Source organism: Orcinus orca, chromosome 2 (assembly GCF_937001465.1).
Source record: "Orcinus orca chromosome 2, mOrcOrc1.1, whole genome shotgun sequence".
NCBI classification, from domain to species: Eukaryota; Metazoa; Chordata; class Mammalia; order Artiodactyla; family Delphinidae; genus Orcinus; species Orcinus orca.
Genome location: NC_064560.1, coordinates 91,174,601 through 91,202,561, shown reverse-complemented (window position 1 = coordinate 91,202,561; position 27,961 = coordinate 91,174,601). Strand labels below are relative to the sequence as shown.

Below are 27,961 nucleotides of genomic sequence, written 5' to 3'. Positions count from 1 at the left end.
TCCTTCTCTTCCCTGCAGGGCCACCCATTCATCGTTCAGTTCAACGATGGAAATGCCACCGTGGTGTCCATGTGGGTGTGCAGGGCACTGGAGGAGAGGCGGAGCCAGCAGGGCCCCCCCTGAGGTTGCAGTGTGATGCTGAAAGCCCAGGACTGGTCACCAAGGGGAAAACGTGCCTATCGTGCCCTTCGTTTGCTGTCCACGCCAGAAGAGCTTTGCTGGACTCACCTTCGACTCTGCTGGCAGATGACCTTGCCTAGGAAGCCCTCAAGGGTGGCCAACCCCTGCAGGGCAAGCCCTCGCCCCCCCCCCGGGTCTGGAGGCCTGACTGGCAGGGAGGGTAGAGGGGTTGGGGCATCGAGAAGAGAGGCCCCTACGCCCTTGCTGCTCTTCCTTTTTCCTGACGTTCTCCTTTGTAAAGGGTCAGGCCCCATCAGTATCGCTGATGGGAATAAAAGTATTACTGCTTTGTGACTGCCCACCGCCAGGAGGGTTGTGCTGTGCAGAGGGTCCGTTGCCCACCCAGGGCTGGGAGCGGCGCAGGGATATGTGTGGCAGCGCCAGCCCCCCAGGAGCGCTTCCTGCAGTTCCGTGACAAGGCCCACAGCCCAGCCCATTTGACAGGTGAAAAACTGAGGCGTGGAGGTCCCTGAACCTAGTCCCACGGCGAAGAGTGGCCAAGCCAGCACTAGAGCTAAGAGCTCAGGACCCACGTCACGTGCCCCTTGCTGGGCTGGAGTTTGTCCCCACACTTACAGGCCAGGCAGTCCCGGCAGCAGCTCCAGCTCCAACACAGGGATCTGATCTGGGGCCGTGGGTGAGGAAGGAGACCCAGAGCTGGGAAGAAGCCTGGGGTGGTTCTGAGAGGCCCTCCTTCCCTCCCACCCCACACCCTGCCACCAGCTCCTCTCTACAGCAAGCTGGCCCTCACTGCCCTTGACGTCACGCCCAGGGAACCTCACTCACCTCGGGCCATTCACAGCCATCCTGTTAGGTAATCCTGTCCGTCACCGCCAGGTAAGTGTGTTACCCCCGTCTTACAGGTGAGGAGCCGAGGCTCAGAGAGGCTCGGGTTGCACTTGGAGGTCTAAGTGACGTCCCGACACATCCAAAAGCAAACTCCTACGCCACGCACACCTCCAGAACCTCCTCCACCACTTTCCCGTCTCCATCCTCCTGGTGCCCACTCCAACATACTGGGGCTTGGCCTTGCCTCCTTTCTTTCTCTTTCACACTGCACATACAGCCTACCTGGAAGTCCTGCTGTCTTTGCCTTCAAACTGCATTGATCCCACCACTTCCCATCCTCATCCAAGGCACCACCGCTGGACCACTGCAACAGACTCCTACCAGGCACCTGCCCCTGCCGTCTGTTCTCCACACAGCCACTAGAGCGAGCCAGGTGTAGAACAAGGCAGATCCTGGCCCTCCCCGCTTGGAACCTCCAGGGGCTCCAGCTCACTCAGAAAACAAGACAAAGACCCAGCAATGGCCTGTGTGACCCTATATAGTCTGCCCTCATTATCCCTGACCTCAACTCCCATCACCCCCAACTCTCACTCTACTCCAGCCACCTGACCACCTTACTGACCCTTGAACATCCAGGGACACTCCCCCCCTCAGGGCCACAGCAGAGACACCTAGCTGACCCCCAAAGGTTCATGCTCCCTCCATAGTGTAGGGCTGTGGGGAAGCTGCTACCCGGCCCCAGGCCAGCTCTCCCAACCCCCTTGCATTTAACAGGGCCTTGTGGCGAGTTCTCATCAATTGAAGCAGATGGTAGGTTGCTTCCTGGCCAAGAAGCTTAAAATGCAGATGTGCCTTCTGTGTTACATGTTTCTCCATCCTCCTGCTAAGTGGAAAAATGACTATAGTGGGAGGTGCGGGAGGCTGAAGTCCGAAAGGAAGGAGCCTGAATCCTTGAATCACCAGTTGGAAGGACACGCTGCCCCCAGGAACCTGTGTACTGGACTGTTAAATGAGCTTGAACTAAACTATTTTGCGTTTATGTTACTGGCAGCTAGTAGTATGCCATCTAACATAGGCCTTCATACCAGGGGCAGGACGTTCTTTCTCCAAGTATCCACATGACTCACTTCTGTCCCATTCAGGACTTCGTTCATACGGCATCTCAGTGAGTCCTGACCTGAGCGCTCTATTTAAAATCACAACCCGCCCACACCTGCCCTCTGGGACTCGTGTTCCCCTTGCCTGCACCACTGTCCTCCATTGCGTTTGTTACAAACCACTAATTGTACTCATTTATTTTATCTTCCATCTCCTCCCTTCCCCTCCTCCCCATTAGAATGTACGCTGCACAAGGGCAGAGATTCTGGTCAGTTTTCTTCACGTGGCATCCACCTCTCCAGTGCCAAGAACAGAGCCTGGCCTCGTAGGTGCCCAGTAAATGTGGCCTGAGTGGAAACTGGCTGTACTGTGATTCCCAGCACTGCTCAGCCCTTTGCCCATGAAGGGCTCAGCCTATGTGAGGCATCCTTTTGTTTCCTGGGGCAGAGCTGTCATGTTCTTGGTAACACTTTTCAAGGTGGTACAGGCCTCCAACTGCCCCTGGGCCTGGGGCAGAGCACCTGCCGCATCCCTGGGGCTGGGAGGTCACAGGATTAGATGAGGCCCGGGCCATCGAGGCTGCTGCTCCCCAGGTCAGTGCTCAGGGCAGGGAGAGCTTCGTGGAACATGTGTTGTGGACTTTCTGAGGAGGAGACGCTCCCCAGAGGGGCCTCCCCAGCCCAGAACATGAACCAGCCACCACCCAGACGTGAAGTTCATTCTTGATTTGAGAAGATTCCCCCAGCCAGCCCGCTATCCCCAAGTCCCAAACCAGGGGAGGGAGGGAAAATGATCAGGCATCCCATGCAAGCACTATGCTGAGGGCTTACTTTATCTACCTGTTTAATCTCTGCAGCAATCACATGAGGTAGGAGGTATTATTAATCTGCCCGTTTTACAGATGGAGAAACCAAAGCACAGAGAGGCTAAGAGACTTGCCCAAGGACACCCAGCAAGTAAGTAGCAAAGTACCGTTTGGAACTCAGAGCCGTTCTCTTAACCCTGGCTCCAGAAGTCAGTTCCACAAGCACTACATATGTAACACGTGAGCGCGCACACACATACCCTGTCCTCAGGAACTCTGGTGTGCAAAGATACTATATCCGTACCTTTGGAGTGGGGCCCAGGGGTCTGCTCTGGCCACCCCCAGGACACAGAGGCAGAGCGTCCTCCACTGGCACTGAGAAACACTGCTCTTGAGGGCTCATCAAGGCCCTGGACCTGGAGGCCAGCTTCCAGGATGGCCTCGGACAAAGTATGTCTCCACCTGAGCCTCAGTTTCCCTTTGGTAAATGCAGGAGTTGATCCCACTGAGTCCTGGAGTTCCTCCCAGCCCTGATGTTCCAGAACAGGGGTTCTCACCTTTTGGGGCCATGGACCTCCACAGGTGTCCCACAGAAGTGACAGACCCTCACTCCAGAATGATGTGCACCCACACGCTCGCACACAGTTTTGTCCACAACTTAAGGTTTGTGGAGCCCTGGAACCACTCACTTGTGGACTCCACGTCTGGAGCCCCAGCTTTGGGGCGGCCCTCAAGGTCTAAGTTTCCCTTGGGAAGATGGGGAGCTGGGCGACCCCTGAGGGCTTCTCCTGCAAAGAGCCCTCTGGCTGACAGGCAGGGCCCTCTTTGGCCTATTTAGGCTCAGTCATCCCCCCAGTCACCCTTGACAGCCCCAAGGCCAAGCCGCCCTTGCCCTGAGGGGCCATGGAGGACTGAGACCTGGAACACGGAGGGACAGGAATGAGCTCTCCCCTCTGCCCAGAGTGACACCTCACCCACCGTCACCTGCCCGTGTAGCCAACCTCCACTCCTCCCTTGAGGCTCCTCTCAAACAGCACCTCCTCTTGGAAGCTTCTCTGGTACAGATGTGAGCCCCCTGAGGGTCTGACTCATCACCCCAGGACCTGACCAGGGCAGCACATGGCAGGTGTTCTGAGTGTGGGAGGGCTGGAGGGCTGGAAGGGTCAGGCCCGCAGGCCCCTCCCCAGGGCTTGTCACTATCCTGTTCTGGTTTCTCACTCCAACCCTCAGAGACACCCATTTGCCTTCTAACCAGGACATCCAGGAGACCAGACCCCCACGGGATGCAGCCTCAGGCCTCAGACCCTCAAGCCTGGAGGGGGGTGTTTCTGGGACAGGTCAGTTCTCGTGGAGCCCGCAGTTCACACTGGGAGGTGGGTGCCACCCGAGGTGGGAGGCAAGAAGTCCCCTCAGCACTCAGCCCGCTGGACCTTCCTTGTCCTGCCCTTGGTTTTCCCTTCTGGGAAGTATGGGTTACGGGACCCCAGGGCTTTGGAGATGCTGCAAGAAGGCAATGGGGACAGGGTGGGACCCTTGTTCCCCACATGTGTTCAGACAAAGGCCTTGTGGCCCAAAGCAGTGTGACCCAGAGCTGAGCCCAGCCCATTTGGGGGTTGTCAGGCCAGTGCAAGATGGACTGGGTGCCGTAACCTGGCTGAGGAAGCCATGGGTGCCCTGCCTGCAGGCCAAGAACCTGGGGCCTCGCACTTGAGCTGAACAGATGTGAATCTTTGGGGGGAAGGCATATGCTTCCAGATCTCTGCACACTCAGTGCTGAAGGCCAGAATATAACCTCAAAGTGAGGCCCTGGGATGGTACCAGCCACGCAGGCAGGCAGCTCCGCAGACCCCCTCTGTCGCACAGGTTGGTTAGACGGGGACGGACAGCTGCCTCCACGTGGGCTGGGGGAACCCAGAGAGGGTCATGATGCTGCCTCCAAGATGTCGTCCATCCCCACTGACTGCTGCCCAGATTCCCCACTGGAGCTTCGTCCTGTAGCTAAGTGTGGGCCCTATTAGGATGGGAGCCTGTGTTCACAGAGTACAGGGAGGGTGGGGAGAGAGGCAGTGCCAGGCAAGCCTGCAGAAGAACATGAAACAACAGAAGCAGGAGGGCAAGAAGGGAGCCAGTGCCAACAGCCCACAGCAGCCCAGGTGGCCAGCGGGGTCCTCACTCCACACTTGAGGCCATGTGGGCTCCCAAGGCTGTACTGGGTCCAGGTCCCAACCTCCTCATTGAGGGGCTGGGGTGGTTTCCCTTCAAGCAGCCAGAAATGGCTCAATCCCACCACAGGTGGGAGGCTGAGGCCAGGATCAGTTGTGAGGGGCTTGTGGAGAAGGCCAACAGCTGTGGTGATATGGGACAAGGGCGGGGAGCCCAGGCAGGTGGAAGCAGAAATGGCCCAGGACGCAGCCCCCAAGCCTGGTCCTTGTGGGCGCTGGCTGCTAGTGCGGGGGAGGGGAAGCAGGAGGGAGGCGGGAGGAGGCCACCAGCCCTCGGTGGCAGAGCTGGGTTTTGATGGCACTTCCTGGCTTTGTCATGATTCCCTTCCGGCTGGCAGAAACCGTGTCCTGATCCACCCGAGGCGCCCGTAACCTGAGAGACCGGCAGGTGGGTGCGGCTGGCAACGGGAGGGACCCTGCAGGAGGCAGCCAGGTGGAGTCCCAGAGACAGCCTGGGCTGGCACACTTTATAATCCAAGATGGATTATAAAGTGGGGCGGGGGGAGCCACAGAACCCAGGCCTCGTAATGACACATTTTCTGCTGAACAACTACAAATATTCGCCGTAACTTTGGACAGAGTCTGAAAAAGACTTTGTTTCCTCCCTTGGCGGTATCATTTGTCTTGTTTTGAAGCCACGAGATTGCAGGGAGGAACTTACAGACTAAAGTTTGTCTTAATTGCTGTGGTGTCACCACCTCTCTGGCAGATAACAACACAATGAACAAGTCGATGGGGCTGAGCCCTCCAGGTCCTTCTTCTAAAGTGAGACAAATTTCCCTCCTTTGAGCCCAACAGTCCATCGGCAGCTCTGTCATTTATTTATCTCCCTAACGGTTTGCATTAACTTGCAAGGGATAAAAAGTCTCTCCTGCCCTCAGACTTAGTTAAAAGCATCCAGTCAGGCTGTATTGCTGGTTCTTCCCCAAATTTGCCTTTTATCTTTCCTCCATTTGGGGAGGTGGGTAGTAGGGAGAGCAATGGGGTGCACACTGAGAAAAGCAGTGAGGGTGGCAGGATGAGAAAAGAGCATGGACACATGCTGGGCTGTGTCCAGCACACTGGGCACAGCACACTGCCTTCACACTTGCCTTGATGGTTCCTCCCAGCACCCCTGCAAAGGCAGGGGCATGGTTGCCCCACCTCTGTCTCCCACTCTATGTTCCCATCACAGGGGGTGATGCTCTACTCCTTGAATGAGCTGAGCCCTTTCTGCCTGTGAGCCATTGCACAGGCTGTTCCCTCAGCCCCGGACACCTTTCCCCACCACCCTTTTTCTCCTGCCCAACTCCTACTCATCTTCCAAGGCTCAGCTGAAATGCTCTGGGAAGGCCTTTTCTGACACCCACCCACCCTGGATCCCCGTCACTGCGCAACCTCACTGTCTTGTCCTCATTGCTTTTCCTGCACCGTCTGTCTGCCTTGTTCCAGTGAGAGCCCCAAGAAGGCAGGAGCTGGGGCACTGCCTGGCATTCAGGAGATGCTTAAGAGATAGTGATTAAATAAATGGAGGGGAGGCTGGCGGGGCTGGTAGGGCTTCAGAGAACTTAGTGACCCGGCCTCCACCATGCCCCCATCTAGGAACAAGACCCTAGTTAACACTGCACAGCTGTGGAGTGTGGGTGCTCTTCAATCTCCTCTCTATTGTTCTGCATTTTCCTAATATAATGCAACAAACGTATTATTTTTATAATACAAATAATTTGTTTTAAAGGTATTTTAAATCTCTTGGTCAGCAGGGCAGTGGGAGAGGCAGCATTCAATGTGAGTTCTTCTGACACCCAAATGGAACCCTTCTCTTCCTCCCCCTACCCTCCACGGCCTCCTGGACCCCTTTTTGACAATCCTGTGTGGGAGGCAGCAGAATGTAGTGATGAAAGGCATGGGCTTGGAGTCACACAGACCTGGGCCCAAGTCCTGGCTCCTCCACTGACTCGCTGTGTGACCCTGGGCAGGATGCCTAACTAACCTCTCTGGAAAGGCCTGTTTCCTTATTGGTAAAATGAGGTAACAAGAGTGCCCACCTAATGGGTTGTTGGTGTCATTATTGAATCATTCTCCATGCTGACCATGACATGCACAAAACACTTCCAAAGGGCTGGCTTCCTCCCCCCTCCTGCAGGCACCCCTGCCCCACATATACACAGACCCACACAGCCACTCCTCCATCCCTGTGACTCCCCACTTTTTCATCTGCCCCCTGCCCTTCAGGTCTGGAGAAGGACAAATGATGAGGATAATAAGACACATCACCGCCAGCGAAGGCCACTGCACATTTGGCATGAGGGCCTGGCATGGGTATTCTGGCCTCTAATGGCAGTGCCTGTGGGTGACCACACCAGTGTGTTCCTCAGCCCACACCCAGGCCTGCCTTGGCTTCCCCAGGAGGTTTGTGCAGCTCAGGGCAATAGCTCCAGGCTCAGCCCTGGCCATACCCAGTCGGGGCAAAGCTCTGGATTCCAGGCAGTAGCCCAGGAGGCTGAGGGTGTGGACAGAAGTGCCCCCACCTGGATGCACACATGCTCTCATCCACATGCTGTATTCATCAAGTTCCCGCATACACGCCAGCCTCCCAGGGCCTCTTTTTTGAGAGACAAGTGTAGTAGGCAGAATATGACAGCCCCCCAAAGATGTTCACATCCTGACACCCAGAATCTGTGAATATATACATATATTACAGGGCAAAGGGGAATTAAGATTCCTATTCACCTGACTTTAAAGATTATCCTGGGACTTCCCTGGTGGTGCAGCGGTTAAGATCCGCCTGCCGATGCAGGGCACACGGGTCCGATCCCTGGTCCGGGAAGATCCCACATGCCGCGGAGCAACTTAGCCCTTGTGCCACAACTACTGAGCCTGCGCTCTAGAGCCCACGTGCCACAACTACTGAGCCCGCGTGCCTAGAGCCCGTGCTCCACAACAAGAGAAGCCACTACAATGAGAAGCCATCGCACCACAATGAAGAGTAGCCCCCGCTCACCGCAACTAGAGAAAGCCTGCACACAGCAAGGAAGACCCAACACAGCCAAAAATTAATTAATAACAAAAATAATTAAGTTAAAAAAGATTTTCCTGGATTATCCAGGTCAGCCCAGTGTAATTATAAGCGTCCTTTATTTATTTATTTTGGGGTACACGGGCCTCTCACTGTTGTGGCCTCTCCCGTTGCAGAGCACAGGCTCCGGACGCACAGGCTCAGCGGCCATGGCTCACGGGCCCCGCCGCTCCGCGGCGTGTGGGATCCTCTCGGACCGGGACACGAACCCGTGTCCCCTGCATTGGCAGGCGGACTCTCAACCACTGCACCACCAGGGAAGCCCTATAAGGGACCTTTAAAGTGGAAGAAGGATGGGGCTCCCCTGGTGGTCCAGTGGTTGAGACTCTATGCTTCCACTGCAGGGGGCGTGGGTTCGATCCCTGATGGGGGAAGTTCTACCTGCTGTGAGATGCAGCAAAAAATGAAGAGGGAAGCACAGGCAGAGAGATTTGAAGATGCTACACTGCTGGCTTTGAAGAAGGACCCAGGAGCCAAGGAATGCAGGTGGCCTCTAGAAGTTGGAAAGGGTAAGGAAATGGATTCTCCCTAGAGCCTCCAGAAGGAATGCAGCCCCGCTAATGCCCAGCACCATGCACCAGTACCACCAACTCCCATTCTCCAGGAGTCAGTTTCCCTCCTCCAGTTCCACTCCCCTACCCATTTCCCTCCCCAACAGGGCTCAGAACTCAGCCTCCTTGAGCCCTGGAGGCTGACCCTTACAGGGCCTCAGTCATCCCAGTACCAAGGACTAGGGACTCCCCCCAGGGCCCAGTAGAGACTCTGAAGACACTGTTTATTCATCAGATCCTTCCTCAGCACCTCCTGTGTTCCAGGAGCTGGGGACACAGTAGGGATCAAGGCAAACTAGTCCCTGCACTCTGGAGCCTCAGTTTCCTCAACTGCAAAATGGGGATAATAATATCTACTTTGCAGGGTTATTGTGAAGATTAGAAATGCATTTATGACAAACGTCTAACACAGTATAACAGAAAATAAGTAATAGCTATTATTATTATAAGTATTAGTCTTTAGGTGTGATTCATTCATTTCCTTGTAGCCTCTGGTGTGTGGGGAGGTACAACTAAAAGAAATAAAAATAAAATAATAAAGCAGGGTAAAGGGATAGAGAGGGACAGGATTAGGGCTGGGGTGGAGCAGTGGTATTGGGAGGAGGGTCACTTTCCTATTTCCATTAACACCAGCTAAGAAAACTGGAGTTCCCACTGTGTGCCAGGCTCTGGACTGGGGCCCCTCATCTCATTTAGTTCTGCCAACATTCCTGTGATGCCAGCATGCCCATTTTATGATTGAGGAAGCTGAGGTTCAGAGAGGTGAAGCAATTCACCCAAAGCCACACAGCCAGGAAGTAGTAGCCATAAGATTTAAACCCAGATCTGTCTGAGGTGAAGGCTGTTTCCTCAGCAACAGCTGTCTCCCTGTAAGATGCAGACTATGTTCTTTCAGAACTCTCGCTCCACTAAGAGACATGGAACACTCCACTGTCACTTCGTCCCAGACAGTGTAGTAATAAAGGCACATGCCACATACATCAGAAGGCAGAGGAAGAAGAGAATTATCAGTGGGGGAAGAGGGAACAGCTCAACAATATTTGCGGAGGAATGACTGGTTCCTGATTCCTGAGCAGTGAGCTTCCATTTACATCTGCAGAGGGAGGAGGCTGGCTGGGCCCCCCTCTCTGGGGAGGCCCCATCTCTCCTGGAGAAAGGAAGATAGTCGTTTCTCCAGACCAGAAAAGCCAGCGGGGTGCCAAGACAATTTAATGGGGAGAGGATAATATTTTCAACAAATGGCGCTCTGGCAACTGCGTATCTGTATGCAAAAGAATAAATTTGAATCCCTACCTCTATCAGACACAAAAAATACTGTAAATGGAACAGAGACCTCAATGTAGGAGTTAAAACTATAAAGGTCTTAGAAGAAAACATAGGAGTAAATCTTATGACCTTAGGTTTAGCAAAATCTCAGTTTTGACACCAAAAGCACAAGCAGCAAAAAAATAAAAGATACATTGGACATCATCAAAATTAAAAACAAAAGACAGCATTAGAAAGTGGAAAGACAGCTCACAGGGCAGGAGAAGATATTTGCAAATTACATATCTGATAAGGGACTTGTATCTAGAATATATAAAGAACTCTTTCAAGTTAATAATAAAAATACAAACAATCCAGTTGAAAAAGTGGGCAAAGGATCTGAATAAACATTTCTCGAAAGATGTACAAATGGCTAATAAGCACATGAAAAAGATGCTCAAAATCATTACTCAGCAGAGAAATACAAGCCCAAACCACAGTGAGATACCATTTCACACCCACTAGGATGGTATAATAAAAAAAAAAAAAATCATAAAAAGTGCTGTCAAAGATGTGGAGAAATCAGAGCCCTCATACATTACTGGTAAGAATATAAAATGGTGCAGTGCTTTGGAAAACCAGTCTGGCAATTCCTTAGAAAAAGATAAACATAGAGTTACCATGTGACCTGACAATTCTACACCTAGTATGTACCCAAGAGAAATGAAAACATACAGTCACACAAAAATGTGTACATTAATGTTCATTGCAACTTCATTCCAAATAGCCAAAAAGTAGACACAACCCAAATATTCATCAGTGGATGAAAAACCAAAATGTGGATATCCATACAATGGAATATTATTTGTCAATAAAAAGGAACGAAGTACTGATAGATGCTACTGCATGGATGAACCTTAAAAACATGCTCAGTGATGGGCTTCCCCGGTGGCGCAGTGGTTGAGAGTCCGCCTGCCGATGCAGGGGACACGGGTTCGTGCCCCGGTCCGGGAGGATCCCACATGCCGCGGAGCGGCTGGGCCCGTGAGCCATGGCCGCTGAGCCTGCGCGTCCGGAGCCTGTGCTCCGCGACGGGAGAGGCCACAGCAGTGAGAGGCCCACGTACAGCTTAAAAAAAAAACAAAACATGCTCAGTGAAAGAAGCCAGACCCAAAAGACCACATATTGTACGTTTCCAATTATATGAGCAGTCCAGAATAGGCAAAGAGAAAGTAGTTTAATGGTTGCCAGGCTCTGGGGGAGGGTGGGAAGATGGGGTGATATCTAATGAGTATGGGTTTCTCTTTGGGGTGATGAAAATATTCTAAAATTGATAGTGGTGATGGTGTACAATTCTTTGAATACATGAAAAACCACTGAATTGTACACTTTAAATATGTGAATTACATCGCAAAAAAGCTCAACCTGTCCCAGCAAGCAGACTGAACTCCACCAACGTTCAGGCAGCTGTCCAGAATTGATCTGAGGCTGTTAGGGAAGGGGAACTCCCAGGTATTGAGTACCTACTCTGTGCCGTCTGCTTGTGCAAGGCTGGGACTATGGGGAGAATTTTCAGGAGCCTGAGAGTGAATCCCTGCTTAAATTGTGCACCCGAGGCACTCAATCTAGTCCCAGACCTGGCTATGTGCCATACACCCAGCACCTTATTTAATCCTTATGACATCCTTGTGGGACCCAGGATATCCTGTAAGACCAGGAACTATTTTACAGATGCAAGTTTGGAGACTCAAACAGAGCAGAACTGGGATTTGAACCCAAGCCTTGCTGAGTCCAGAGTCTGTTCTCTTTCCAGCCCCTCCGCCCACCATGCTGTGTGGAGGAGGCCCTGGGAAGGAAGCCCTTGCTGCCAGGGAGCGCTCAGCAAGCCTGCCAGCTGCTCCCTACCTGCCTGCCAGAGCCCATTCCCCGCCTCCTGTGAGAACCAGCCTTCAGCCTTCAGAGGCTCTGCCTGAGTAGCCTTGCCTGAATCTGTGTGGAGGCTGAGAATCCCAAGACCTTCCTAGACATCACCAGGAAGCATAGAACCTACAACTCTTGAAGAACCTGACTGGCCACTAAACAACAAGGGCACCGTTCAATCACTATGGCCAGCAAGTCTGGTCACAGCCCTTCCATTCAAATGTTGTTCACTCATTCATTTAACAAACATGTTGAGCACCAACTGTGTGCTAGGCCTTGTTCTAAGCCCTGGGAATACAACAGCAAACAAAACATTCCAGTGGGAGAGACAGAAAACACGCACAAACAAATCAGGAAATATTAACCAGTGAACAATCCAATGAAGAAAATAAAATCGCATCAGACAGACAGGAGTGAGGGGTCTGGGCAAGCAGACAGGCTTAAAGGAGGCTCAGTGTAGTGTCCAGGAGAGTCCTCTGAGGCTTCTGAAAGGCAGGTACTGAGAAGAGAAATGAAGGTAGCCTGCTCTGTGGGGCGGAAGCCTCTAAGGGCCATTGAATTTTCTTCCTGTGTGTTCCTTGGCTTGGTAGGAAATTTCTAAGTGCCCTCGGATAGAGAGAGACTTAGAGCTAAGCTGGGACTGACAGCAGGTGAACCCTTGGGGGAGGAGAGGCAACTGGGACCCAAACTAGAGATTTGGGGTTGGGGAGGAGTCCTGGCACCGGCTGAGATACCCACCCTCTTTCACAAATACCTCTGTTCAGGCCTTGGGGATATCTGTGTCTGGTTGGGGCAAATAAGTCTGTCCTGGGCTCCCTCCTCCCAGCCTAACTTGCATCCCCAAGTGCAGAGAGAGCCCCAGATTGGGCAGAGCCAGGCCCTGCAACCTTCAAACCATTCTCAAGTCCTCCAGGCTCTGCCCCTCCTCCAAGCTTAAGCGACCTACACTCAAGCAGTGTCCCTCAAGCTCCACCCCCCATCCCCTCAGGGCTCCAGAAGAAAGATGTTTATCTGCAGTGCCCTTGGGCCTCTGAGTCAACCCTTCACTCCTGCAAAGTGCCAGTGTGCCCATCCTACAGATGCACATATTGAGGCCAAGTCAAGGTCCATGGTTACTCAAGTGGACAGTAGAACTGGATCTAGGCTGAGACTTTTCTCCCTCCTTTTCATGTCCCGAGGGAGAAGTCCTTCGTTGGCAGGAGCGCTGGCCTGGCCTCTGATCCCCAAGAGCCGGGTCTGGGAGGCAGGAACCCGGAGTGTATGGCCTCTGGCAAGCCCTGGCCTCTCCCTGGAGCTTCAGTCTTCCCGTCTGCACACGGAGCGAGGTGGGTACTTCTGAGCACCTTCGTGCGGGTTCTGTGGCCCCCGCCTCCCCCGCGACCTCACCTCCCCCGCGATCTCACCTCTGCTCTCAGCAGCGGCCAGCAGGCCCCGCCCAGCCACCTTCATTTGCTGGGGCCGGGCCGCTGGGAGGGGCTAGGGTCTCTCTGGTCGTCGGATTAATATCCAGATATTAAGTAAACAGTAAATTAGCAAAACTACAAGAAAATTTTACATCCCTTTGCATTTGGCAATCATTGAGTGTTAATTAGAAATTCATTACAATTAAAACCCTGCCTAAACAGGGCCTGCGCGCCTTAATTACATCTGATTTTTAATTCAGAATACGTGTTTACACAGTAAGCGCTACGTACCCCATGATTATCCCCAATCCTCTTTATACTGTACTAATTATGTAAATTAAACCTAATTAACTGACGAAAACTGCCGTTAATTCAACTGGTAAAAGATACGTGCTTGAGGAGGAGGCGCGACCGCCCAGCCCCAGCCCAAGCGGGAGCCGGAATGGGCGTGGGACGCCCGGCTCTGTGCGTGCGACGCCGGGGGCTCAGAGGCAGCACGGACCCAGGGCTGGTCGGTTGCACGCCAGGCGCGTCCCTGATCCACAGTCTGGCCCTCCGACCCTGGTGCACTCGGCAGTGGATAAAAGATTCAGCGCCAATGGGGGTCAGGAAGACCAAGGGCACCGACTCCCACGGGTTCCCCAGGCTCTGGACAGGGCCGCACGACTCAGAGCCCTGTCTGAGCAAGAGGGGTGCCACCCTCCCGTGTCTGAGCCTGAGTTCAAGGCTCAGCGCTGCCCCGCACTGGCTGACTTCATCTGAGCAAGTGACCTGGCTTTGCTAGGCCTGTTTCCTCCTCACGGAGTGTTCTGAGGGCGATCCCAAAAGCTCCTCGTGAGCTGTGCAGCGCTTGTCTTCCTTCACTAAACGAGGCCCTCCAGGCAGCATGCAACGCACGACATTTGGGGTCTGGGAGTTCAGCCTGCACCCCTTATTGACCGAGGAACCTGGGTGAGTTGGCTTCCACTGCCTGACCCTTCCTGCCTGTAAAATGGGAATAAATGATCTCTACCTATTTCCAGGGCTGTTGTGAGAAAGGGCTCTCTGCAAACTGTAAAATGCTCTTTGCGGTGATACTAACCAGTTGGACGCTGGTCCAGAGCAGAGCCCAGCTCCGACCCCAAGACCCGCTCCCCGGAGATCACTACCCCTCAAGTGAGCGGTGCCGCCTCCTCAGCCTCTCTCCAAGCCCCTTTAAGTCTTTCTCCAGTGCAAAGCCGGGTGAGAGAGCAGGCTGGGTCTGCGAAGCCGGACCGGGTGCAGGGAGCTGTCCGCAGTTTGGTTCTGAACGGAGACGCAGGCGTGAACCTGCACCCCCCTGGCGTTGCAACCCGCAAAGAGAACTTTTGTCTGAGAAGTCCCCGGGGCCCCGCGGCCCGGCTGCCGGGAGTTCGCTAGAGGCCTGCTCCAGAGGCGTTGCTGGCCCTCGCAGTACAATAGAGGCAGGGTAGGCAGGCCCTGCTCAGGGGAATCCTCCCCATCTTTTTCCCACTCCTAAGCCCCACCACCCCGGGGGCGTCCTGGCTCCGAGACCGTTGTCACCACCACGCCGAATTCTGAGATGCCTTTTAAAAAATCATTAGGAGGCTAAGAATAATTACCGAACGGGATTGTAATTATGGGGTGGGGAGGCCGGCCGAGGGAGGGGGGATGAGCAGGTGGAGGCTGGGGGCGGCTCTCGGACCGGGACGGAAAATAGGTTCCTGTCTTCCTTGGAGGGAAGTGGGGCGGGAGGGAGGTAGAGATCGGCAGAGTTAGAACGGGACAGAGGCAGGGCCTGGGAAAGACGCGCCAGTGGAGGGGCAAGAGTCAGAGAGAAAAAAGGGGCTGAGCAGGCTCTGGGAGGAAAGAAAGAAAGACAAGGAAATCCAAGAGAGAGAGACGGGAACTCTGGAAGGTGAAAGAGCAAGAACCCCTCTAGAAGAGACCCCGCAGCAGAGACTAAGCCCTCAAGCTTGCGGGGGAGGGTAGTTTCGTGACCTCAGAAAACGCGTTAGCCAAGGGGAGAAGGGGGTGGCAAACGAGTCCTAGGGCCTGGCCGCCCCCTCTCTCCGAGGGTAGGCCTGGGCGATCCGCTCCCACCCCCTGAGGCGTGCCCCAGGGTCCCTGCGACCCCGCAGAGAAGAGAGAAACAGAGGAGAGAAGTGTAGGAGAAGGGCGAGACGAACCCTAGAGGAGCCCGAGTGCCGGAGGGGAGAGGGCCTGTAACCCAGAGCGAGAGGGAAAACGAGGGGGCGGGGGCGAGGGCGACCCGGCGCCGCTGGCCGCGGAAGATTTATGGCGCCGCCCGGGTTCCAAGGACGGGCTGCTCTCGTCGCTGCTGCCCGCGTCGGTAGCCGCCACAGCCGCTGCGCCCCCTGCCCTGGCGGCCCGCCGCGCCCCGGGCCATGCCTGCTATTATTAACTTCTGTTTGATTAGGGTAATTGTTCAAACTTGGGCCGGACAGTATGATTAATTATAGTTTAATTAACGTGTCCATTAAGGACACTTAATGCCACGGAGGGGTGGGGGGCGAGGGGGCGTACGGGTGCGGGCACAGAGGGAGGGAGTGCGACTGATAACTCAAATAAGGAAAGACGGAGATTGAGAGAGAGGGAGAAGATGAGACCCACTGGGATAGTGGGGGAAAGGATGGTGAAGACAGAAGCCGACAGAGAAAAGAGAGGGGTGGAGAGAAATGGAGCTCTGGGAAGAGAGAAGATGCCAGGGAGCGTCTGCAGCATCAGGGGCTAGAACCCCACCACGGGGAAACTGATTTCACAGGAGAGCGAGGGAGTAGTCTAGTGGTCAACTAGTAGTTGACCCCAGGTATCTCCCAGTGATGACTTGGATCCAGCCCTGGGCTGGTTGGTGTTGGGGGGCGGGGGGGAGAGTCAAGGCCTAGGACTTACAAACCCAGTTCCCGAGTCCACAGCTCAGTGAAGGAGGCAGGAGGTCGCCCCTCCCCAGGCTGGAGCTGTCCTGACACCTCGCATCCAAGTCTGAAGCCTTGGGGGAGTTGGTTCTGCCCCTTTCCAGCTGCCATTCCCCTGGTACCCCACATCCTGATCTCTTCTCCGGCTCCCCACACTACTGGCTTCCCAAGGCCGCTGCCTTGGCACGAAAGTGCAGTACCCATCCCCTCTCCCTTTCCTTCTGAATCTTCTGTAGCCCCATTACCTGGCCTTGGTCTCGGTCCTGGCCCCTTAGCCGGGAGCGCTGAGGCCTTCCCACTTTGTTCTTGGGGGCAAACTTTGTGGCCCCAGGCCCTACCTCCCTCCTGGTCCCCTTAATGAGCTTGGGCCGCAGGTGCCGGGCGCAGGGAGCAGGTGTGTGGCCGCTTACCTGGGGCGCCCAGACCCGGGGGCTGTGGGGAGGCGGAGGGCGCGGCGCGTGGCCCGCGGACTAGCGGACCCCGGGAGGGCGCGAGTGACTGCGCGGGCGGTGGGTGTGGCGCCCCGGCTCGCAGATGTCAGGCGCGCCCGCCCCGCGCTGGCCTCGCCACTCGGGCTGTCACCGCGCCTTGCCAGCCGCCGCGCCATGCGCTCCAGGCTTCGGCCTCCACTCCGGGCTCGTCCGGGGCATCAGGGGCAAAGGCACAGGGCACAAGTCTCCCCGCCCGGGACCCTGGAGCCCCGCGCCAGTTGAGAGACGGCGCTGCGCGGGAGGGGCCAGCGGGACCGCGAGTGTGAGCGCGGAGAGCCCGGGAGCGCGGCTGTGCGCGCGCGCGGGGAGGGGCCGCGCCGTCACCCGGAGAGCCCGGCGGATCCCGGACTCCCGCCCGCCGCTCCGCCCGCCGCGCACCTCCGTTCACCGCTCGCCCGGCTCCAGCCGCCGCCGCACGGTGAGTACCCGCGCCCGGTCGCCGGCTGCCCCCGCGCCCTGTCTCTACAGCTTTTTTCGTTTAGTTCTTCCGATTTGGGTTCTTGTGGTGGTTGTTATTATCATTATACCTAAAGACTCCATCGCCTCACTCTCTGCACTGCCTGCCTCCCGCCTCGTCGCCCTCTCCAAGCTCACCCCTCAAGCCCCACGAGCCGGCGAGGGCTCCCTGAGCCGCCCTGGCCGCTGCTCCTTGTCACTGCGCACAACCCTTTGCCCGGGCTTTCCACTCTGGCTTTCGAAATTCGGTTCCTTTCCTAGGGTCCCCCTTCTCCTGGATCCGGGGTCCGGAGCCCCCTCCCCCATTAGGGAAAACCCCGGGGGGACTCCAGACCGTCAGTCTGGGGAGGACGCGCCCGGATCAGGGCGCTCCCTTCACTGCATGCGGGCAAGGCACACTTGCCGATTTCGGGAAACCGAGAAGACATTATCATTTCCCAGAACCGTGGCTCCCTCGCCACCTCCCTAGCCTGAGAACCCTTAAAAGGGGGGTGCGGGGCTTTTCTTGCAGACCCCTCAGCCGAGGAGTTAGGACAGTGCTTTTGCCTCCTAAAATGTTGCAAGGGACTTCAACGCAAAAGGAGGGTCTACTAGTTTCAATTCGATCCACGGAGATAAAGATGAAAGACAGATAACAGATAAATAGCTTGATACTTGAAGAAGGTATGAAGACAGATGGGAGAAAGAGGAGCTAGCGAGGAGAGACAGACAGCTCAGAACAGATAAGACCGACAGATGCGGGGTACCTAGACAAACAGAGAGGGAGGGAGGGAGACAGACTGACAGAAGATCCCAGTCTCCTTGATGAAGCTTTTGAGCTCGGATGCCCTGTCCTGCTAGAGCTGCCCCCTTTGAAAATGGATTTGCCTTTTCTGCCGAGTTTAGAGGAGGGGCCCTCGGGGTTGGGCTGCCTGGGCCGCAGGAGCCTTCGGTGTCTGAGGATACATGGCTGGGCTCAGCCACCTAGGGGGCCCCAAGCATCAATCCCCGGGTCCTTCCCGCTGCTGATGTCCGCAGACGCGGCTGCCTCCCTGCCTCGGCCAGAGAGCAAAGCTCGGGACCAGCAGTAACTTTTGACCTGGAGCCTTGTGGTGGCTTCAGAGACCGGCCAGGATCCTTCTCAGCCCATATGAGTCAGGACAGCCCGGCACGAAGGATACTCAAAAAAAGGAAAAAAAGACGCCCCAAAAGAGGAAGCTCAGAACCTGGAGAGACTGCATTTGGCCTGAGTGGGAAAGGCATATCTGAAGGAGGAAAACTTAGGGAGTGGATGCCTAGAAGCAAAAGAGAAGTGGCTTCTGAGGAACTTCCTTGAGAACCTCTCCGTCCCACATGCTGACCCGGAGGGAAACCAGCTTTGGTCTGGAACGCAGCTAAAAATGCAGAAAATGTGGTTAGGAATTGCTTGACCCTGATCCCACCGATGGTTGGAAAGAAAACGGTTTATATTTCCAGCCGGAATCTTTCTGCTCAACGAACGCGAGGCTCCGGGCGTGAGAGGAAAAGCTCGTGTTTGTGGAAAGCAGTGCTGTTATCCCGGGGAGCCGGCTTGGCGCGGAGCTGGGTGCAGTGGGGTCAACCCTGAGGCTGGGCACTCACGGCGTGCTTTGGAAAGAGTCGGGTTCAGCACCACGAACAGCGGTCGCCTCTGTCTCTCCCCGCCTCCCTCACGGCCTCTAGGCCCTCCTCCTTCTCCTTGCCACCTCCCAACCCCCCCCGCCCCGCCCCGCCCCCTGCTGTCTGGAGATGGGCAGTGACCGCCCCTCCCCCCTCCCTATTCCTCCCTGCGCTGCCCCCGCCCGCGTGCATGCGCGACTGAGCAGAGGGGCGGCCTGTCCCCGACGTCAGGGCTTCAGGACCCGGACGGGTAGGGCAGCCTGCGAGGGTGGCCGAAGACGCACGGATCTGGGCGCCAGGAAGCCTGGGTTCGGCAATGGCTTTGCTGTGTGGCCTTGGGCAAGTCACTCTCCGTCTCTGGGCCCCACTTCCTCCCCTGTCCGAAAAGAAGATCAGGTTCCTAGCTACCGGGGCATTCCTGAGGTCTCAATTACCCATACTCCTCCTCCAAACCCCGGGGGCTTTTGTTCCAGCGCCAGCACGCGTCTGAATAACAAAAGGCGCCCGTCCCGGGGGCGAATGAGCTTGGACTCCCCATTGCCAAGTTTCCCCGCGCGCCCGACTCGGCGCGCCCTGCTGGGCGGGCCCAAGCGGCGTTGGCGCTGAAAATGGCTCATCGGCTCTCTGCTTTCTCTGTTTCGCAGGAGCGGCGGCATGGAGGCTCTCACCACTCAGCTGGGGCCGGGGCGCGAGGGCAACTCCTCGCCCAACTCCAAGCAGGAGCTGCAGCCCTACTCGGGCTCCAGCGCTCTCAAACCCAACCAGGTGGGCGAGACGTCGCTGTACGGGGTGCCTATCGTGTCTCTGGTCATCGACAGTCAGGAGCGCCTATGCCTGGCGCAGATCTCCAACACCCTCCTCAAGAACTACAGCTACAATGAGATCCACAACCGCCGCGTGGCCCTGGGCATCACATGCGTGCAGTGCACACCGGTGCAACTGGAGATTCTGCGTCGGGCCGGGGCCATGCCCATCTCGTCGCGCCGCTGCGGCATGATCACCAAGCGCGAGGCCGAACGCCTTTGCAAGTCGTTCCTGGGCGAGCACAAGCCACCCAAGCTGCCCGAGAACTTCGCCTTCGATGTGGTGCACGAGTGCGCCTGGGGCTCGCGTGGCAGCTTCATCCCCGCGCGTTACAACAGCTCGCGTGCCAAGTGTATCAAGTGCGGTTACTGCAGCATGTACTTCTCGCCTAACAAGTTCATCTTCCACTCGCACCGCACACCCGACGCCAAGTACACGCAGCCCGACGCAGCCAACTTTAACTCGTGGCGCCGACACCTCAAACTCAGTGACAAGTCGGCCACAGACGAACTGAGCCACGCTTGGGAGGACGTCAAGGCCATGTTCAATGGTGGCACTCGCAAGCGGACTTTCTCGCTGCAAGGAGGCGGCGGCGCTAATGGCGGGTCGGGTGGGCAGGGGAAGGGTGGTGCTGGTGGTGGCGGCGGGGGCGGCCCGGGGTGCGGCGCGGAGATGGCCCCAGGCCCGCCGCCCCACAAAAGCCTGCGTTGTGGCGAAGAAGAGGCCGCCGGGCCTCCCGGGCCGCCGCCTCCTCACGCGCAGCGGGGACTTGGTCTGGCGGCGGGAGCTGGCGGCCCCCCGGGCCCTGGAGGGCCTGGTGGCGGCGCCGGCGTACGCAGCTACCCGGTGATCCCAGTGCCCAGCAAGGGCTTTGGCCTCTTGCAGAAGCTGCCCCCGCCGCTTTTCCCTCATCCCTACGGTTTTCCCACGGCCTTCGGCCTCTGCCCCAAAAAGGACGACCCCGTGCTAGGCGCGGGCGAACCCAAGGGCGGCCCAGGCACCGGGAGCGGCGGGGGCGCGGGCACTGGCGCAGGCGCGGGCGGCCCAGGAACCGGCCACTTGCCCCCCGGTGCGGGGGCTGGCCCGGGCGGCGGCGCCATGTTCTGGGGTCACCAGCCCCCCGGAGCAGCCAAGGACGCAGCGGCCGTGGCTGCGGCGGCTGCCGCAGCTACTGTGTACCCGACGTTTCCCATGTTCTGGCCGGCGGCAGGCAGTCTCCCAGTGCCGCCCTATCCAGCCGCGCAAAGCCAAGCCAAAGCCGTGGCGGCGGCTGTAGCGGCGGCAGCGGCGGCGGCTGCGGCTGCTGCCGGTGGCGGCGGCCCCGAGCCCCTGGACGGTGCTGAGCCGACCAAGGAGGGCGGCCTGGTCGCAGAGGAGCGCTGCCCCAGCGCGCTGTCCCGCGGGCCTCTGGACGAGGAGGGCGCCGACGAGGCGCTGCCGCCCCCGCTGGCCCCGCTGCCCCCGCCGCCCGCACGCAAAAGCTCCTACGTGTCGGCCTTCCGGCCTGTGGTCAAAGACGCGGAGAGCATCGCCAAGCTCTACGGTAGCGCCCGCGACGTGTACGGCGGCGGGCCAGCCCGTGGGCCCGGGCCAGGCGCAGGGTCCGGCGGCGGCTACGTGAGCCCGGACTTTCTGAGCGAGGGCAGCTCCAGCTACCACTCCGCCTCCCCCGACGTGGACACTGCGGACGAGCCCGAGGTGGACGTGGAGTCCAACCGCTTCCCCGACGACGAGGGAGCCCCGGACGAGGCCGAGCCCGGTGCACCCGGCGCGCCCAGCACAGGAGACGGCCCTGATGGCGACCAGCAGGCAGGGCCCCTGTCTACCACCTCATCGGGCGCCGACGGCCCCACAGACTCTCCCGACGGCGGCAGCCCTCGTCCCCGGCGCCCCCCGGGTCTACCCCCAGCCAGTCGGTCTGCATTTGGGGACCTGGCAGCCGACGACATGGTGCGGAGACCGGAGAGGAGCCCGCCAAGTGGGGGCTATGAGCTGCGAGAGTCTTGCGGACCGCTCAGGGGGCCCGCGCCGGCCAAGGTGAGCCCCGCGCCCTTCCCGCTGGGGGCGCCTCTTTGCTTACCCCTCGGCAGCTCTGGGATGTGGGGCAGGCCCTGGCCGGGTTGGGGACGGGAAGTTTGTTCTGAGCGGGCGTTCCAGCAGTAGGCCCCGGCTGCTCTGGATAGGCCCAGCTTCGGGAGCTCTGTGGAGCTGGGCTCCCTGGGACCCCCGACTGAGGGTTTCGGAAGATCGGGGGGTGGGGGTGGCGGGTAGGCCTGAAAAATGCGTGTGCTGTGTTTTTGTTGATGGGAGTGGGGAGGAGACAGGCAGAGACTGGCAGTCACACAGAGACAGAAAGGTAGAAGTAAAATGGGTCTGGAGGAAAGGGACCAAAATCCAGAGAAAAGCGCTCAAGATGCCGGGCCGGTAGCACGCCCTCCTGGATGGGGATGTGAGCCCCGGGGAAGACGAGCCGGTAAACAGAGGAGAGGCATGCCTCTCCACCAAGCCGCAGTACGGGGTCCCCGGAATCTTCCTCCACACGAACTCGTAGTTTTCCGAGTCTCTTCGAATTCCTGCCCTAGGAACCGCAGGGTTCGTTGGCAGGAAGCTGTCGTCGAGAAGGTGTGCGGGGTGGGAGAGGGGCTCTCTGGCTGCCGGGGCCGCGGGTTCGGGTGGGGGGTGTGCACTTGAAAGTGGGTGCGCACACCTGTACATTTCCATTCGGTCCATTAAAACACGAATCATTAGCCGGATGCGAAAGGCGTCGTTTATATCGGGGACTGGGCGCGGGCGGGAGGGAAGACGCTGAGACGGGCGAAGAGGGTGGGGGCGGCTTTCAGCTGCCCTTGGCTTGGGAGCCGCTTTGTGTTTCGGGTAATTTTCTCGAGGGCGCTAATAATTACCAGGAATCCACAACGGTGATGCGGCCTCCGAGGGCGCAAGGCTGCGGCGCGTGCGTCACGGCCGCCCGGGGCGCTCGGGTCCAGCGGGCGAGCGCACCTCCGTCACCCCCTCATGTTCTCTCCTGGCCGCGGCGCAGGGCTGGGCTGCTGCGAGCCGCCGCCAAACGCCCCCCCTAACCGCCTGTCATTTCTCGGCCGCCGCAGGTGTACGCGCCCGAGCTGGAGGAGCACGTGAAGAGCGCGGCGGCGGCGCTGGGGCCCGCGGCCTCCTACCTCTGCACCCCCGAGGCCCACGGTAACGCCCCCAGCCCCCCTGCCGAGGTCCCTGGCCAGTGTGATGGGGGGACCGCGCGCAGAGGGCCGGGGCCAGAGGAGGCCTGCGAGGGAAGACGAGAGAAGGAAAGAGACAGAGAAAATGAGAGAAAGAGGGAAAGGGAAAGAAAAACAGTGAAAGAAAAAGGAAGCTAAGCGAGGACTCCCAACGACTTACATCCGCCCTCTCCACCGCATAGATACCGCTCACGTACACCTCAGGCACTGGGTTAAACCTTTTACAAACCACGCCTGGCGTCCTTTTCAGAACCTCTCATTTATTCAGCAAGTGTTCCCTGTGGTCAGGACGGATCGGGAACGGGTGGGGACGCATGGCCACCCCCTTGGGGACTCCTGAAGTGCCGTAGTAGCTGCAGCCCAACGCGGGGGCACGTGCGCGCGGGACCCAGTGGCTCTCAGAGAATGGACTGAGGGCCTCGGAAATCCGGGCAGGCCAGGCCGGGGAAGATGTCTCCCCCCGCAGCCGCCACCCTGAGGGTCGCCGCCTGGGCCGCGTTCTCGGTGCAGGTAGACCCGGCGGCCACGCGCGCTCGCGGTGCCCCAGTATCTGCACGCGATGTAGGTCGCTTGTCCCTGGTGGGCTCGGCTGCTCGTTTTGCTCTTTTCCAAGGGGCTGGGAAGGGGGCGTGGAGCCGGAGATGAGCAGATCGCGCGCGGGGGAGGGGGTGGCCGGCCCAAAGCCTGAGGGTGCGAGCCCAGGCGCACAGCCGGGAACCAGCGGCGGCCACGACGCTTTTAATTAGGGCTCGGGCGCCCCGACCGCGGCAGCTCTGGCCGTATCGGGGTCACGGTTTCTTTGCCTCTCCTTGAAACTCGGTTTATTTGCCTTTAAGAGCCAGATAAGGAAGACAATCACTCGACTGCCGACGATTTGGAAACAAGGAAATCCTATCCAGACCAAAGGAGTATCTCCCAGCCAAGTCCCGCAAATACAGACAGAGGTGAGCCCTAGGACCTTCGCACTCCACCCCCACCTGGGAGCTGGGCCCCAGGTCGCCCAGGTTTCCACCTGCTCCAGCGGCAAGCCTAAGGGGCTGCCGTTCCTCTCTCGCGGCTGGCACATAAATATTTAAATAGTGTGGGCAAGGTTCAGGCCAGGTTTCCTGAGTTGCTTACCTCCTTCCTGGGTTTGAGGCTCTTCCGTGAGGGAAGGAGGCTTACTAGAATATGAGGAACACCATCACCCACATAAAACAGGTCAAAGGGCACTTTCTGCCCTAAGATAGCCTGTTTTCCCTGGGTCCACTCTCTTCCAGCGGGTCACTCTCTAAAATAAAGGCTGTACCCCTAAAATAATGACTTGAAAGGTGGGTAGTACTGGATGCCTGTAACTGTCTCCTCTAAAGGCAGAGTGTCTGAAATAGGTTTCCAACTTAGCACAGTTCCCAGGAAGCTCACCCCTCCCCACCCAAGGCCTCTCCCAGGACAAAACCCTTCTTACTTGCCCTTCTATCCCAGGTGAAGATGGGCTCACCCTAGATGTCACGGGAACTCAACTAGTGGAGAAGGATATCGAGAACCTGGCCAGAGGTGAGGTTAAATCTGTGAAATGGGGGTACACTGTGCTTGGGGGCGATGGGCCCTTCTTGTAAAGGGGTGTTATTTGTGTAGGAGTGAGTGTGAGAAGAAAAGTCTCTTGGGGAATCAGTCTTCATTGAGCCAAAGGGATAATTCCCTGGACACATTATCCTGGCACAGAGGTCGGGGTCGGGGTTGGGAAGTGGAAGAGTGAAGTGAGCAGGGGGAGGGAACCAGCCACCTCAGAGTTCCCAAGGCCGGGCCTGTCTGAATAGCCCAGTGAGAAAGAAAAATGAGTAATGATCCTTAGAACTTGATGCATGTGGACAATCAGACAGGGCAATCTGGGTCTCTCAGCCTCATCTGAATAGCAAGATTTTGAGGACGCATTTACTTTAGGAATGTCTCAGAGGGTTTTTTTTTTTTTCCCCCCTGGAGTTAATGCATAACCAACTCCACCCCACCCTAAATAAGGTGAGGATGGACCTTGTTTGTGGAATGGGGTCCTGGAGTTGCTGCTCCACTGCAAAAGGAAGAGTGTGACTTGAGGCACAGAGAAAGGAGCTTCTAACCCACTTTGCTTCTCTGTCTCCCATTTTTGTGTTTTCTGAGCACCTGCTAGGGGAGGATTTCTCAGAGAGCCTCCCCATGTGGAGGGCCAGATACCAATAGCTCCGTGGTCAGGGCAGCCCCCCTGCCACCCCTTTGGAGCTGCTTTTGAGGGCGCCAACAGGGCTTTCCACACCCAATTGCCCCCACCCAGCCCAGGGGTGGGCTTGGAAATCGGTGTGGGGAGGGAGAGAAGCACTGGTGGTCTTCCACTCTTCCTAGTGACAGATTTTACAGGCTACGTGATTACCTTCAAAATCCTTGGTGCTTTTCTTATGAGCGTTCTTAGCATGAATTTGGGGTCTTGGGACCTCTTGAAATTGTAGACAAACTGTTGTGAATATATGTATTTTTCCAGGGCAGAGGTCCAAGGCTTTGACCAGATTCTCCCTGGTCTGTATCATTGAAGGGAGGGATTAAGTCTGTCAATTGAAGGGGTAAACCGCATCTTCCTAGGCCAACCTCTACGCTTAGGGAGTTAGGGACAACTTAAAGCAGAAACCATGCTGGTTGGCGCCGGGGGCCAGGGCCTAGAAGTCCAACATGCATTCTACTATCCTGAATTTGATTCTCCTGGGCAACCTAATCCCCTAACCCCATTTCTTGCCCAAATCCTTTGGGTGCAGATGGAAAAACTGAGTGTTGAGGGCCTCTACCATCCGGTCGCACCCTCCCCTACTCCCATCTCAGGGGAACCGGCCAGGGGAGGACCTGGGTATCTTACGGGCCTCCTGAGTCCCACCATCCTCTTCCTTTACCTCCCACTCTTGCCCCTTCACAGACGAATTGCAAAAACTGCTCCTGGAGCAAATGGAGCTCCGCAAGAAGCTGGAGCGAGAATTTCAGAGTCTCAAAGGTACCCCATCCAGACCCACCCCACCTCATCACCAGAGCCCTCTTCCCGCAAGCTCCGGGCTGAGCCCGGGACCCCAGTGCAAGTAGCTGCCGCTCCGCATGAGGCCGGAGCCACAGAACCCTCCTTTTCTGGGGTTTCCCACTAGGCCAAAGACGGAGGGGGTGGGGTGCGGCTGGGGAGTGGAGAAAGTCGGCCGAGGGAGGGGGCTGTGAGTAACAGCTCTCACTTAATCAATTTGCACAGATAATTTTCAGGATCAAATGAAGAGGGAGTTGGCTTATCGAGAAGAAATGGTGCAACAGCTGCAAATTGTCAGAGGTAAGACGGGAGTCAGGTGAGCGCGTGCACGGGCCGTAACTGCCTCTCGTCTGGCAGGAGCCGCAATGTTGGCTCAGTCATTTGGATTTAAATTGAAGGTAATTTAACAATTTTTTTTTATATAATATCCTTTGTATACTCTGATTAGCCTCAGAATGGCAAGCGAGCCCAGCAAACGGCTTGCAGGCATCATTACATGGAGTGATTGAACTTCTTATCGTGGCAATTTCCATGGTTTCTAAATTAAAAATCGAGGCGTAAAATTACCTGGGAAGTAATGCCTAAGTTTGCTTTAATTTTGGTTCGATCCGTCTGCCTTTAAGCGCTATCCCAGGCCATTTCCTCCCTCTGCCAAGCTGCAGTTTGGAGCTTTGACGCCCCCTCCCTCAGTCTCCGGGACTTGTTTCTGCCAGGGGCCGAGCGCTGAGAAGAGGGTGAGGCCCGGGCTGTGACCCCAGCGGGCCCTAAGGTGGTCTCATTTGGTCACCGGCTACTTCCTGTGTCTTCCAGATACTCTGTGTAACGAACTTGACCAAGAGAGGAAGGCGCGCTATGCCATCCAGCAGAAATTAAAAGGTGAGGAAGCCGGGGAAAGAAGGAGGGGTGCCAGGCGCTGGCTGTGCAAGCGAATGAGTGAATGAATGAACGAACGAATGAATGAATGAATGGCAGTGCTAGTGAGAGGGGAAGGCCAGGTCTACATAGATCAGTAGCTGAGAAGAGGGAACTGGAAATTGATTTTAATGGAGAAATGATGCTAGAACGGTGGGATAGGGAGAAAGAGCCCCTTGAGCTCTGAGCATTGGGAAATCTGCCACCGGGTCCAAATCTGGTTTGGGGCCGATCGACCTCCCTCTTACTGTGCCTCAGTTTCCTCTTCTGTAAAATGGGCCAACTGAACTAGAGCAGTGGTTCTGGATAGCCAGGATCTCTCTACTACCCTCTCACCTTCTGATGCTCCCGCTTGAGAACCCCCGAGCCTGAAGAGGGTGGGTGAGACCCGGGCGGACAGGGGAGGGAGGGAGCCCGTGGGCCGCGCAGGCCTGGCGAGGCGCCCAACATTGCCCAATCGACTGTCTCTCCAGAAGCTCACGACGCCCTGCACCACTTCTCCTGCAAGATGCTGACGCCCCGGCACTGCACTGGCAACTGCTCCTTCAAGCCCCCGCTGTTGCCCTAGGGCCGGCCCGGCCGCGCCCACGCGCCCTCAAGCCATGCTGCTCTCTTCTTGTAAATACCCGCGGCCGCGGCGGCCTAAGGCGAGATACAAGCCATTCGGACTGGACCGATGTAAATACAGCCTCCCGCCCGCCCGCTCTCCTCCCGGGCGCCTCGGCCTTGCCCGCCCCCTCCCGGGCGCCCCCGCCCAGGACCCCGTCTCCGTTTCCAACTGTAAATACCACCTCGCCCCACGGTTGAACTCCTGGGCATCGGACCTCATGGGGTTAACCGGACCGAAGGGGGTAAGAAAGGGGAGGGGGCCTCTCCCCCCTGTACAGCCTCGGAACCCCAATTGTGAATACAATGTAGGAACTTCGCTGGCCCCGCGCTCCCCGTCCCGTCCACTTCTGAAAGTCTTGTTCCTAATGACAAAGTGGCTATGTGCAATGGATATAAATGTACTGTGAGTCTCTCGGTTCAGTATTGGGTTCACTTTAACTTATTTATGCTGTAAGTTATTTGCTTCCTTCTCCTGGACCTACTTCCGGTCCCGTTTTGCATTGACTCTTGGGTTTTGCTTTGTCTATTTTTTTGTTGTAACCTCTTGATGTAACAGCACTTTAAAAAGGGCGACAACTGCAACTGACTCACGAGAGGGAGACCACCTTGAGCCTGATTGGGGAGACCACCCTGTATCCGTGACTTTTGTTTT

General features: G+C 57.0%; 2 protein-coding genes across 16 annotated transcripts in view; both read left to right on the top strand.

The window, feature by feature from the left end:
• The window catches only part of MAP2K5 (mitogen-activated protein kinase kinase 5), a 267,619-nt gene extending 267,140 nt beyond the window's left edge, over positions 1-479 (top strand). For 11 of the 13 annotated variants that reach the window (XM_004276230.4, XM_004276229.3, XM_049706939.1 and 8 more), the window contains one exon: positions 19-479. In XM_004276230.4, coding sequence (XP_004276278.1) covers positions 19-123 — 105 coding nt within the window. In that variant the 3' untranslated portion in view covers positions 124-479. The remainder of the gene's footprint in view (positions 1-18) is intronic. The other 2 variants (XM_049706943.1, XM_033439932.2) reach the window with 1 other exon arrangement.
• Positions 480-8,091: 7,612 nt separating this feature from the next.
• Positions 8,092-27,961, top strand: SKOR1 (SKI family transcriptional corepressor 1). 3 transcript variants are annotated; one of them, XM_049706931.1, is made up of 9 exons: positions 8,092-13,190; positions 19,392-21,588; positions 22,659-22,749; positions 23,621-23,728; positions 24,246-24,317; positions 25,696-25,770; positions 26,014-26,088; positions 26,599-26,664; positions 27,174-27,961. In XM_049706931.1, exons 1-9 carry the CDS (start codon positions 13,126-13,128, stop codon positions 27,266-27,268), a joined length of 2,844 nt encoding a protein of 947 aa, XP_049562888.1. In that variant the 5' UTR covers positions 8,092-13,125; the 3' UTR covers positions 27,269-27,961. The 3 variants fall into 3 exon arrangements, with proteins under 3 accessions (XP_049562888.1, XP_049562889.1, XP_049562890.1); XM_049706932.1 differs by lacking the exon at positions 8,092-13,190 and adding an exon at positions 16,925-17,092; XM_049706933.1 differs by lacking the exon at positions 8,092-13,190 and adding an exon at positions 19,027-19,170.